The sequence below is a fragment of the Pan troglodytes genome, chromosome 2 (genome assembly GCF_028858775.2).
Source record: "Pan troglodytes isolate AG18354 chromosome 2, NHGRI_mPanTro3-v2.0_pri, whole genome shotgun sequence".
In the NCBI taxonomy this organism is placed as follows: Eukaryota; Metazoa; Chordata; class Mammalia; order Primates; family Hominidae; genus Pan; species Pan troglodytes.
The window spans coordinates 200,276,516-200,290,404 of NC_086015.1; the positions used below are offsets into that span (position 1 = coordinate 200,276,516).

The following is a 13,889-nucleotide window of genomic DNA, read 5'->3' on the forward strand; positions in this document are numbered from 1 at the left end:
TTGAACAGTAACAAAATTAAGATTTACTTTACATCAACATTTATTATAAAATTATGATAATTAAGAGACTGCAGGTGGTACAAAGACAAATAGTTCAATGAAACAGAAGAGCCTAGAAATAGGTTCATATATATGTGGTCACTTAAAAGAAAAGCACCAATGCAATTCAGTGGCAGAAATGGTCTTTCAATAAATGATGCTAGATCAATTATATATCTGCATATTAAAAAATCTCTCATTACATGCAAAAATTAGATCAAAATGGATCGGACCTAAATGTGAAAGGCAAAATAATAAAGCTCCTACAAGTCCCTTATGACCTAAGGATAGGAAAAATTTCAACAGGTCACTAAAAGCACTACCTTAATAGAAAAGACTGATAAGGAATTAAAAAATTTTATCCATCAAAAAGTACCATTGTTTTGAGGGAAAACATAAACTCAGTGAAGACATCTGCAACAGATATAACTGATTAGAGTTATTTCTCAAATACATAAAAACTTCCTTTAAATCAATAATAAAACCAACAGAAAAATGTAAAAAGATTTGAACAGACATTGCATTGAACGAGAGTCAAAGCAATAAGCACAGGCAAAAATGCTGAAAATAATTAATCATCAGGAACAACCAGCAATAAATGAATAAATAATAATCATTAAAATCGTGAGATAACTTTATACATATACATACTATTCATAATTAAAAAGATGGATAATACCAAGGGTTGGTGAGGATGTAGAAAAACTGGGGTCTTAATTGCCTCCTATACTGCTGAAATTGTTCAGCAGTATCCGCTGGAGACTAAACATATGCCTACCCTGTAACACAGCAACCTCACTCCATGAGAAATGATTGCTTATGTCTGACAAGGATGTGCAAAAACATCCACAGCAGCTACACTCATAAAAGATCAGAACTGTAAGTGACTCAACAGTAAAATGAAAAAAATTGTTGTACACTTATACAATGGAATAATACATAGCAGTTTTAAAAAGCCATGTGACTGATCATTAAGCTAAATTCTTAAAATTGGTACCCTTACTGAATTTATGTTTTAATTCAATTAAAAATTAAATAAAGAGGTCAGGTGCAGTGGCTCCTATCTGCAATCCCAACACTTTGGGGGCACTGAGGCAGGATCACTTGAGGTTAGGAGCTTAGGCAACATAGTGAGACCCCATCTCTACAAAACAATTTTAAAAATTAGCTGGGCATGCTATCCTAGACACTTGGGAGGCTGATGTGGGAGGATGGCCTGAGCCCAGGAATTCAAGGCTACAAGGAACTATCATCGTGTCACTCCACTGCAGCCTGAGCAGCTGAGTGAGATCCTGTCTCAGGTAAAAGAATCTTTTTATAGACTTTCCCCATTTCTTTACTGGGTATGTTTTTTTTTTTTTTCTTACAGAGTCTTGCTTTGTCGCCCAGGCTGGAGTACAGTGGCGCGATCTCAGCTCACTGCAACCTCCGCCTCCTGGGTTCAAGCAATTCTCCTGCCTTAGCCTCCCGAGTAGCGGGGACTGCAGGCACTTGCCACCATGCCCGGGTAATTTTTTGTAGTTTTAGTAGAGATGGGGTTTCAATGGGTTAGCCAGGATGGTCTTGATCTGCTGATCTCATGCTCCGCCCACCTCGGCCTCACAAAGTGCTGGGATTACAGGCGTGAGCCACCGTGCCTGGCCTCTTTTTTAAGAGATAGGTCTCATTATGTTGCCCAGGCTGGAGTGCAGTGGCTAGACACAGGTGCAATAATAGTGCACTATACCCCCCAAACTCCTGGGTTCAAACAACCCTCCTGCCTCAGCCTGCCAAATAATTGGGACCACAGGCACGCACCATTGTGTCTGGCTTTTTTCCTTTTTGATGTGAAGAAGTCTTAACATGGTAGGAAAATCAGCTCTCGGTGATATTAAGCAGAGAAAAGGAGCAGTGTTAGAAGTATCTTAAGACTGTAGGACGATCCCTCCTATTTCCTTCAGATAAGGAGTATGTAAACATGTTCGTGTGCTGATGGTAATGATCCAGTAGACAGAGGATTTGATTATGCGAGAGAGAGAAGGGACAGCTGCAAGAACAAGATTCTCTGCAGACAACAAACAATGACATTCAGTATACAAATGGAAGACCTGGTTTTCAACAGGAACAATGACAGTGACTCCCATTAAAACACAAGTGAAAGTCGAGTTTCGGGGTAAAAATATAATTACATAGGTATATCTGAAAGTTGAAAAATAAGTAAATTCTCTTCTGGGTGCTTATATGAAATAGGAAGTGAGATCATCATTCATGAATAGTAGATGGCAAGTGAAGGTTTGAGGGGAGAGAAAAATTCTTAAGAGTGGGAGAGTGAATTAGGGAAATGTAGTAGGACGCAGGCAAGAGTAAGGCACTATCTATGATTTATGGCCATACGTAAAAAGCACAATTTTGTGCTTTTCTCCATGGTTCTGCTTTTTAGGAACCATAAATGAAATAGCAGAGTTTGCCTGCACCAGTGTTGGGGGATTCTGCTGCGAAGAAGAAGGGGGCAAAGGACTTGAAGATGTGCAATGAAGTGAACATGAGAAACCATGGAATCTAAGCTAATACAAATAGAAAAATTGAGACAAGGGGCAACAAAATAATAATGTCAAATGACTGAAGGTCAAAATGAGATGGAATTGCTAGAATAGAGGTGAATGAACTGAGGGTTGTAGTCACACAATGGGATGATCAAACTGATATTTTAGAGGTGATGAAAGTTAATAATTATAGATAACAAAATCTAAAGTATTATCTTAGAAGCAAGTAACTGAGTTGAAGTGGAGGGCAGGATAGTCAGAAAGAGATGAAGAAACCAAAAAGTCAGGGTGTTGGATGAATCATTAGTGTGGTTTTTGGACATGACCAGGAATGACAGCATGAGTAACAGTGGCAAAATGACAATGGGCCTTCGCACTAAAGTCTTCAGTGACTAAAGCCCGACTGATGAAGAGAACACCAGATCACCACAGCCAGGGATAGAGAGTAAGCTGAATAGCCTGACAGCAGGGTGATAGTGAGGGCTTCAGAAGAACTGACAAGTAAAAATCACTTATGTAAAAAAATTTTAAACACAAGTGCTTTTCAAAAAACACAAGTAGATTGTTTATGAATTGCATATGCAGAAGTGTACAACGAAACCCACATCTACAGTTGCCTAAGAAGGGAAGGGACTGGAAGCAAAATATTATGATCAAGTTGAAACTGCAAGGTGAATGTCAGCTTTTTCATAATGTTTTATTAGTTCAATAACAGATGGGGGAAAAAGTAACATAATCGGCTAGGCTCGGTGGCTTATGCCTATAATCCCAGCACTTTGGGAGGCCGAAGTGGGTGGATCATCTGAGGTCGGGAGTTCGAGACCAGCCTGACCAAACATGGAGAAACCCCGTCTCTACTAAAAATACAAAATTAGCAGGGCGTGGTGGCGCATGCCTGTAATCCCAGCTACTGAGGCAAGAGAATGGCTTGAATCTGGGAGGCAGAGGTTGTGGTGATCCGCGATCACGCCACTGCACTCCAGCCTGGGCAACAAGAGCGAAACTCCATCTTAAAAAAAAAAAAGCAACATAATCATAATCAGGGCACTAATACTCAATTCGTGGAACAACTGTCACAATGTGCACATGGTTATTAGATAGGCAGCATTTAAAATAAGATACTTGAATTGATGAATAAAATGGCTCATTATTTAAAAAATACACAAAGCCTTTATATAAAGTTTATGTGCTAGAGGAAGTATATGTAAGAATTTCAAATAAGTAGCAAGGTTCTTTTCTTTGACACAAAAGAAGTATAAGACACCATCCCTGTACATCAGACAGGTTAAATACTATTAAGGAAATAATTCAATTATACTTGAGCAATTAATAAATCAATGAGCAGATAATGAAGATACATTACTGGAGGGCAGTATGTAGATTTCAAAATGTCATGTTTTTAACTGATAATGATTAGTAATATAATGAATCTTGACAGTTCTAAAATTGGAAGCACTGTTACTTTAAAAATCACCAATATTTCTAAAATTCTACAATTTAAAAAAGGAGCACTCAAAAGCAGGTTATACCCAGTACGTTTAAGATCTTTATTATTTACGGGTTCTTCAAACATTAACTCAATGCAAAGAACAAATACAGATTTCATTTTTCCACCAACACAAACACATTAAAAAATATACTTAAATCTCTTCTCAGCTTATATATTTAAAAAACTGAATATAAAATGGCCAGGTGCGGTGGCTCATGCCTGTAATCCCAGCACTTTGGGAGGCCGAGGCAGGTGGATCACCTGAGGCCAGGAGTTTGAGACCAGCCTGGCCAACATGGCAAAACCCCGTCTCTACTAAAAATACAAAAGTTAGCCAGTCATGGTGTCGCATGCCTGTAATCCCTGCTGCTAGGGGGGCTGAGGCAGGAGGATCGCTTGAACCTGGGAGGCGGAGGTTGCAGTGAGCTGAGATTGCACCACTGCACTCCAGCCTGGGCAACAGAGCGAGATTCTGTCTCCAAAAAAAAAAAATATATATATATATATATAAAGTAAAATAAGAAACCTAAAAATACGTAAGTACTTTAAGAACAATTTAATCAACTGCAACACAACTGAACTGCATACAAATATAAGCACTAAAACCTGAAAGTACAAAGATAAATAGTATCTCTCCTCATGTACCTAAGAGCAAAGAAAATCCCTTTAATTTTAGATATATTGTAAATCAGTGTTTCTCAAAGTGCAGGCCATGAACTAGCAGCACCAGAAACCTCAGAATTACAGGCATACCTCAGAGATATTACAGTTCCATACCACAGCAATAAAGCGAATATTGCAATAAAGCCTGTCATTATAAATTTTTTGGTTTCCCAGTGCATGTACAAGTTATGTTTACACTATATTAAGTAAGGAATAGCATTATGTCTAAAAATACAATGTACAGGCCTTAATTTAAGAATACTTTATTGCTAAAAAAAAAAACGCTAGCAATCATCTCAGCCTTCAGCAAGTTATAATGTTTTTGCTGGTGGAGCATCTTGCCTTAATAATGATAGCCTTGATACTGAGGGTGGTAGTTGCTGAAGGGTGGGGTGCCTGTGTTAATTTCTTAAAATAAGACAAAAATGCAGTTGGCCATATCCACTGACTCGTTCTTTTACAAAAGATTTCCCTGAAGCATGTGATGCTGTTTGATAGCATTTTACCCACAGTAGAACTTCTTTCAAAACTGAAGTGAATTCTCTTAAACCCTACTGCTGCTTTATCAACTAAGTTTATGTAATATCCCAAAATCCTTTGTTGCCGTTTCGATAATGTTCACATCATCTTCACCTACCGGGAGTAGATTCCATCTCAAGAAACCACTTTCTTTGATTATCTATAAGAAGCAACTCCTTAGTTGTTAAAGTTTTATCATGAGGTTGCAGCAATTCAGTCACATCTTCAGGCTCCACTTCTAATTCTAGTTCTCTTATTATTTCTACCAATTTGCAGTAAACTTCTGCCACTAAAGTTTTGACCTGTTCCAAGTCATCCAAGAGGGCTGGAATCAACATCTTTGAAACTCCTGTTAATGCTGATATTGTGACCTCCTCCCATGAATCATGAATGTCCTTAAAGGCATCTAGACTGGCGAATCCTTTGCAGAAGGTTTTCAATTTACTTTGCCCAGATCCATCAGAGGAATCACTACCTATGACAGCTATAGCTTTATAAAATGTATTTCTTAAATAGTAAGACTTGAAAGTCAAAATTATTCCTTGATCCATGGACTACAGAGTGGATGACAAGTTAGTAAGCATCACAACAACATCAGTCTCCTTGCACATTGCCATCATAGCTCTTGGGCAGCTAGGTGCATTGTCTCAGAGCACTGATATTTTGAAAGGAGTGTTTTTTTTTTGTTTTTTTCTGGGCAGCAGGTCTCAATAGTTGGCTTAAAATATTCAGTAAACCATGCTGTCAACAGATATGCTGTCATTCAGGCTTTGTTGCTTCAGTTATAGAGCGCAGGTTTCATTACAGTTATACAGAACAGGCAAACAGGCTTAGCATAATTCCTTGGATTTTCTGGACTGGTAAATGGGCATTGGCTTCAACTGAAAATCACCAGCTGCATTAGCAACTAACAAGAAAGTCAGCCTGTACTTTGAAGCTTTGAAGTCAGGCACTGACTTATCCTCTCTAGCTGTGAAAGTCCTAAAAGGTGTCTTTTTCCAGTAGAAGGCTGTTTCATCTACATTGAAAAATTGTTGTTTGGTGTAGCCACTTCCATTAAGTATCATAGCCAGATCTTCTGGATAACTTGCTGCAGCTCCTACATCAGCACTTGCTGCTTTACCTTGCACTTTCATGTTATAGAGATGACTTCTTTCCCTCAACCTCATGAACCAACCCCTGCTAGCCTCACATTTCTCTTCTACAGCTTCCTCACCTCTCTCAGCCTTTTCAGAATTGAAGCACAGTTAGGGTCTTGTTCTGGATTAGGCTTTGGCTTGAAGGAATCTTATGGTTAGTTTGATCTATCTAGACCACTTCAAACTTTGTCCACATCAGCAATCAGATTGTCTTGCTTTCTTATCATTAGTGTGTTCACTGTAACAGTACTTTTAATTTTCTTCAAGAACTTTTCCTTGGCATTCACAACTTGGCTAACTGCAGCACGAGGTCTAGCTTTCTCCCTTTATTGCCATTGAACATGCCTTCCTCACTAAGTTAAATCTTTTTAACATATAATGAGAAATATGCAACTTTTCACTTGAGCACTCAGAGGTCATTGTAGATTTATTAACTGGCCTAATATCAATATTGTTGTATCCTGGGGAATAGGGAGGCCCGAGGACAGCGAGGGAGATAGGGGAATGACTAGTCATCAGAGGAGCAGTCAGAACACACACATTTATCTATTAAGCTTGCTGTCTTATATGAGTGTGGTTGTGGCACCCCAAAACAATTAAAATAGTAACATCAAAGACTAGTGATCACAGATTACTGTAACAGATATAATAATAATGAAAAAAGTTTGAAATATTGCGAGATTTACCAAAATGTGACACAGAGACATTAAGAGACATGAAGTGAGAACATGTTGCTGAAGAAAAAAAGGTGCTGATAAATTTGCTCAATTCAGGATTGCCATAAACCTTCAATTTGTAAAAAATGTAGTCTCTGTGAAGTGCAATAAAGCAAAGCCCAATAAAATGAGGTATGCCTGTACTTTGCTTGTTAATAGAATGAACGGCTTGTTCAAGCAAATTTCTGTGCTCAAGTGGAAAAAACTTAGAACAAAACAATTTCAATATTTGCAAATGTTCTTTAGTGACTGTTACTTACATAAAAGTTTGAAAATCCTTTAAATATAAGAGTAACTACTACTATAAAATAATAAAGGTGAAAAGGATCCCCCCTTCTAATTATAAAAATTTTGACTTAAAGTAGATTTTAAAAAATGAGATTAACATGCTTAATTGTTTCTTTAAAAATATTTGCATAATGTTTAAACTTTATTATACTGAGAACATTTCACTAATGGCATCACAACTGAAGAAGTAAGATAAATTTAAGCAAACGTATGCTAACAGACTTACAGTTGGTGATATCAGGTGGTGCATAGCCATCATTCATATACATACTTGTGGGTTTTGCCACTTTCAAATAAACAAAATCAGATGTGTTCTTTAAGGCAGTTACTGCTTCTTCATGAGTAACTTCTTCTAAACATACGTTATTCACCTAAAAAAAGTCCCAAAAGACATTTATGACATTTTCACTTGTTCTCTGAGTTTTGGAAACAATTTCACGAAAAGAAAGGGAAAATAAGAGAGTGGTTTAAGGAAAATAAAGGTACGCCGAAAGAAAATACCCATGTTTGATGTCTATGATCTCAGTAAGTTGTTTATCATGACATGTGAAGTCGTAGAATGTTAACAGAATAGCCCATCTTGATTCCAGTCTCCATACCTCCTATTCTCCCAGTCTTGATTTTCTCTCATTCTTAGGCATTTAGGAATGTGTGTGGATGCGTTTTAGACATTTTTATCTTTAAAGAAATGAAAACATACTAAAATTTTTGTTTTTATGTTAGGATTTTTAATGTAAGGTACCTTAGAGACTGTTCCATGTTGGGACACAAATTAATAGAATTACTACATTGTAACAAAACAGCTGCACAGTAGCCCATTGTGTGGCTATATCATAATTTATTAAAGATCATATCTGTTAATATTCCCATATTTAGATTGGAAAACTATTAGAACACAATTGAGCACAAATATTTAAATTGTTCTCCTAAATGGTTTTAGTAAATTTACACTCACTACCACAGAATATGAGAGTGCCCATCTACTTAGACCTCTGCCAACATTAAACATTATCAACTAATTTAAAAAATCTGTAAAATGATGCATCTTTTAATTTATACATCAATTAGTTTTAAATTTGTACTTTCGTAATACTCAAGTTGATTTTTTTTCAATTATTTTTTGGCCATTCACCTATCTTCTGTATAGAAATATAACTGATTTTTAGGTAGTGATGTATCCTGCAACCAATACTAAACTAATTTATTAGTTCTATTAGCAGGTTCCTAGGATAGTCTATATACAATATGATGACATCAGCAAATATAGTTTTATCTCTTCCTTTCTAATCTGATTTTCTTTTTCTTTTTCTTTTCTTATTGCCCTGGATAGAATCTCAACTATAACACTGATTAGAAGTGGCAGTTTATGTCTTTCTAGCAATCTGTCAATTTCATCTAAGTTACCTCAGGTATTAGCACATAGTTACTCATAATAGTCTCTTGTTTTCCCTCTTTTATGCTTGCTTTCAGAAATTTCAGCTTTCTCTCTTTTTTCTTGGCTGGTCTGAAGGTTTGTCATTTTGTTGATTTTTTTTCAAAGGACCAACTTTCAGTTTTGTCTGTCTTCTTACATCTTTTCTATTACCTATTTCATTAATTTCTGCTCTAATCTTTATTATTTCCACCCTTCTGTTCGCTTTAGGTTTGGATTGTTCTTCTCTTTGGTACATTTTTTTTTTTTTTTTTGCAAATAAGTAAAACATTATCAATGTTTCTGTTTTAAATTACCATGTATTAACAATATTAACTTTAATATACTTTTCACTTTTTCCTAATTTGTACCTTTATAATTGACTATTGCAGTTTTTAATATTTTCACAAAAAAATGTAAAGGTCACAGAATAATAATTTCCCTTCACTGATGATTAACATTGCTTTGCAGAGTCTCAGCAGCATGGTCATTTTTATGGCTCCACATTACCATGCAAAGCAAGGACTGCCTGCATTTTGAAATACATATTAAATAGCTGTGGTATACTGCTGAAATACACATTAAATAGCTGTGGTATACTGCTGAAATACACATTAAATAGCTGTGGTATACTGCTGAAATACATATTAAATAGCTGTGGTATACTGCTGAAATACGTATTAAATAGCTGTGGTATACTGTTTCTTTGGTGGCCTACAATAAGCCATGCATCCTGGTATTCACACCCTTGTAAAAATCTCTTTCTACACTGAATTTTGCTTGTCCACGTAACTAGCTTTAGCCAATGAGGTACAGTAGTTGTGAAGGAAAGAGAGGATTGATAAAAACAATGTACCAGTGCTTGTCTTCTTTGGAAAGCTTACTTTTGGAACCTAGCCACCATCCTGTGTGAAACTCAACCTAACCACGCAAAGAGGCCACTGGATAATTAAGCACCTGGCTAACAGTCCCAGTTGAGTTCCCAGCTAAGAGCCAACTTGCCCACCATATGTGTCAGCCAACCTAACAGTGGATTTTGTGGCCTAGTAAAGCAAAGACAAGTTGTTCCTGCCAAGCCCTATCCAATCTGCAGAATTGTAAACAAATACATGAGTGGTGTTTTTTAGCCATTAATCTCTGTGTTTTCTCACATATCACTAGATAACTGATACAAGAGCTGACACAATTTGCTGAGGGATTTAATGTGGAATGTGTAAGATGATGATCCCAAAGTTTTACGCCAGAGAAAAGTTATTTGACCATCTACCAGAGTCGTCTTCTGCACATTAAAAAACAGTGACCTTGGGAGTGAATAGTAAAAAGGAGAAAATGGACAAGGAGTGAGTTCTGGATTACTTCAATGTTTAGAGGTTACAGATATGAGGAGGCACCAGACATCAGAAAGACAGAATGAAGAGTGGCTACTAAGAAGAGAAATACCAAGATAAAGGGTGACTATTAGGCAAATGAAAAAGTGTTAGAAGGAGGAAGGTGTGTCAAACTCCAGCCAGATAAGTCAATTAAGACGAGGACTGAGAATTGAATGATTCCAGTGTAATTAAGAGAACAAAAGCCTCACTAAAAGTTGATTTAAGAGAGAGACTTGCCACAATGGTACCAGCACAGGTTGCTGTCTCCTACCACCAAAGCCAGTTCTAGAGAAACCATAAAGGAAAACATGGTAGCCAAGAAATTAAAAAGTAAAACTGAGAAAACTAGTGCAACAGAAGCCTGTCTTGACTGTGTTTGTATGTGAGTGATGAGTGATGGTGAGATGGTACTGGTTATAGTTTGAGGAAAGAGTGGTGATCTTAGCTGTGAAGGGATAAGTTAGAGAAACGTAGTTCAAGTTCTGCTCTTTCCTTTTCGCCATCATTAACTAAAAAAACAGTCTCCTTGCAACAATAAACAGTACTAAACAGGATGTAGAACAAAGGAATCTTTTATATATTGCTGATGTAAATTTTTACAAGCAGCCTGGAAAACAACAGGATGGTTTTTAAAAAGAATGCTACTAGTAGGATAATCGATAATCCCATGACAGTCAAGTAAAATTCTTGTACATGTTCACCAGAACACACAGCAGCTCTTCCCAGGAAAATTATTCATAATACCAAAAAAAAAAAAGACTTACAGTAGATTTTTAAAAACCAGTACTTGCTAGTATATTTTTAAAAACCAACTTCCTACTATGCCAGATCCAGTTTATGTGCCTTTTCAGATTCTGCTAGGCCTTGGCTGCTTGCTCAGTGGAGAGTCCTGACTATTACACTACTTTCATCTTGTCTCCTGCCCTTCCCAGTTTTCTCAGGCTCTTCTGGCTGGGACTGGGCATGGCTGATGTGTTCCACACAGTGAGGGCCATAACATGTCACAAACCTATGTCTGACCTGTCATACCACTGCAACTCTACCATTTTTGGGCTTGGGTGAAGTGTTGTGCCATGGAGTATAGGAGCTGGCTTCCCTAGAAACTGCACCCAGGGGAGTTGGGTAACACAATCCAAAAGCTTGGGACAAATAACCCCTAGGGGGTAGACAAGAGACAGGAGAATAAAAGGGGCCAGCAGATAAACCTTTCTTTCTTTTCTGTGGATGGCTGGATGTAAGGTTTATGATGCCCGGATGGTTTTTACAGTGTCTGCCTAGAAGACTGTTCTACATGACAAGCAACAAGCTACCTTATAAATTACAGCCAGCTCAGACACATTCTACCTTCTATTGGCTCTCGTTCATTCTCTGCTTCACTCCTCATTTTTACTCACTCTAGCCTTCTTGAGATCACACATCCAAATAATACCTTAGCACATTAGCTTTTCTTCAGATTCCGTTTCCCTAAGGAACATGGACTGAGACAGTTATTGATTGATATGGTATGGCTCTGTGTCCCCACCCAAATGTCATCCTGAATTGTAATCCCCATGTGTTGGGGGAGGGACCTTGTAGGAGGTGATTAGATCACGGAGGTGGCTCCCCATGATGTTCTCTTGATAGTGAGTGAGTCTCATGAGATGTGATTGTTTTATAAGCATCTGGCATTTCCACTGCTGGCACATCTCTCTCCTGCTGGCATGTGAAGAAGGGCGTGTTTGCTTTCCCCCACCCTCCACCATGACTGTAAGTTTCCTGAGGCTGGTGAGTCAATTAAACCGCTTTCCTTTATAAATTACCCAGTCTCGGGTAATTCTTCATAGCAGTGTGAAAACAAACTAATACACTGATGAAGACTGGACAAATAAATTGCAGTACAGACATACAGTGGAATAGTACGTAGAGATAAAATGAATGAACTTTAGCTCTAAGCAATGATATGGGTAAGTCTCAGTAAAGCAATATTGAGTGAAAAAAATACTGGAGATGAAAGTCTCATACAGTGCAATAGTGTTTTGAAAAAGCTTCAAAACAAATAATACTAAACAAAATTATTTAGGCATATGTATATAATTAAACTTTTTTTTTTTGAGATGGGCTTTCACTCTGTCACCCAGACTGCAGTGCAGTGGGACAATCACAGCTCACTGTAACCTCAACCTCCTGGGCTCAGGTGATCTTCTCACCTCAGCCTCCCAAGGAGCTGGGACTATAGGTGTATATCACCAGGTCTGGTTAATTTCTGTATTTTTTGTAGAGACAGGGTTTTGCCATGCTGCCCAGGCTGGTCTTAAACTCCTGGGCTCAAGCAATCTACCTACCTCAGCCTCCCAAAGTGCTAAGATTACAGACAGGTGTGAGCCACCACACCCGGCCTGATTAAACAATTTTTAAGAAGCAAAGGAATAAGAAACACAAAATGGTTGATGTTCTAATTCTTGGGCTGGGTAATTACTAGGTTTCATTATACTATTAAGTGAAGTAAAACAAAAAAGGGTCATGCATAAACAAATGATGACATTGTTTTATAAACCTAAGGATTATGATGAAACACTCTGTGCATACAAGCCCTCAACAACAACAAAGGAATAAAAGGAAAAGGGAGGAGGAGCTAGCAGAGAAAAGAGAAATGACAAATAAAGAATTACCAAGAATCATTTTTTAGGATTTGATACAGCAAGGCTAGTATTTGCTAATTTAAACATCATTTAGACCTTTTTGGTATGGAGAAATTCCAGTACCTATCAGAAAAAAAACAGACTACAAAATGATTTAAAAGACAATAGATTTCTTATACTTACTGCTAAAAGTTTATCTCCAATCTGAAGTTTGCCATCCTTATGTGCTGCACCTCCTTCGATTATTTTGGTTACATAGATGCTATTATCCCCAGGAATATGCTGATTTCCAACACCTCCAGCAATGCTAAACCCAAGACCTGTTTGGAAAACAGTTCTAGATTCTCATCCATAAATATGAACTTAAGCCCAGAAAGAAATGGTTGAACACTACAAGGTAATTATTCCCTCACACTAATATTTTTTACAACAGAAAACAATCTATTTAGTTACCTACTAGTACATGCTCCGCGATCAAGGGACACTTATTATTCCCTCACACTAATATTTTTTTACAACAGAAAGGAATCTATTTAGTTACCTACTAGTACATGCTCCGCGATCAAGGGACACTTATTATTCCCTCACACTAATATTTTTTTACAACAGAAAGGAATCTATTTAGTTACCTACTAGTGCATGCTCCGCGATCAAGGGACACTTATTATTCCCTCACACTAATATTTTTTACAACAGAAAGGAATCTATTTAGTTACCTACTAGTACATGCTCCGCGATCAAGGGACACTTATTATTCCCTCACACTAATATTTTTTACAACAGAAAGGAATCTATTTAGTTACCTACTAGTACATGCTCCGCGATCAAGGGACACTTATTATTCCCTCACACTAATATTTTTTACAACAGAAAGGAATCTATTTAGTTACCTACTAGTACATGCTCCGCGATCAAGGGACACTTATTATTCCCTCACACTAATATTTTTTACAACAGAAAGGAATCTATTTAGTTACCTACTAGTACATGCTCCGCGATCAAGGGACACTTATTATTCCCTCACACTAATATTTTTTACAACAGAAAGGAATCTATTTAGTTACCTACTAGTACATGCTCCGCGATCAAGGGACACTTATTATTCCCTCACACTA

At 37.4% G+C, this 13,889-nt stretch overlaps 1 protein-coding gene across 50 annotated transcripts in view; it reads right to left on the reverse strand.

Annotated features, from left to right (window-relative positions):
• DLG1 (discs large MAGUK scaffold protein 1) overlaps positions 1–13,889 on the reverse strand; it is a 262,007-nt gene that overhangs the window by 80,418 nt on the left and 167,700 nt on the right. For all 50 annotated transcript variants that reach the window (XM_063806507.1, XM_063806523.1, XM_063806510.1 and 47 more), the window contains 2 exons: positions 12,958–13,094; positions 7,602–7,746 (listed from right to left, as the gene is read on the reverse strand). In XM_063806507.1, the coding sequence (XP_063662577.1) occupies positions 7,602–7,746; positions 12,958–13,094 (282 nt within the window). The remainder of the gene's footprint in view (positions 1–7,601; positions 7,747–12,957; positions 13,095–13,889) is intronic.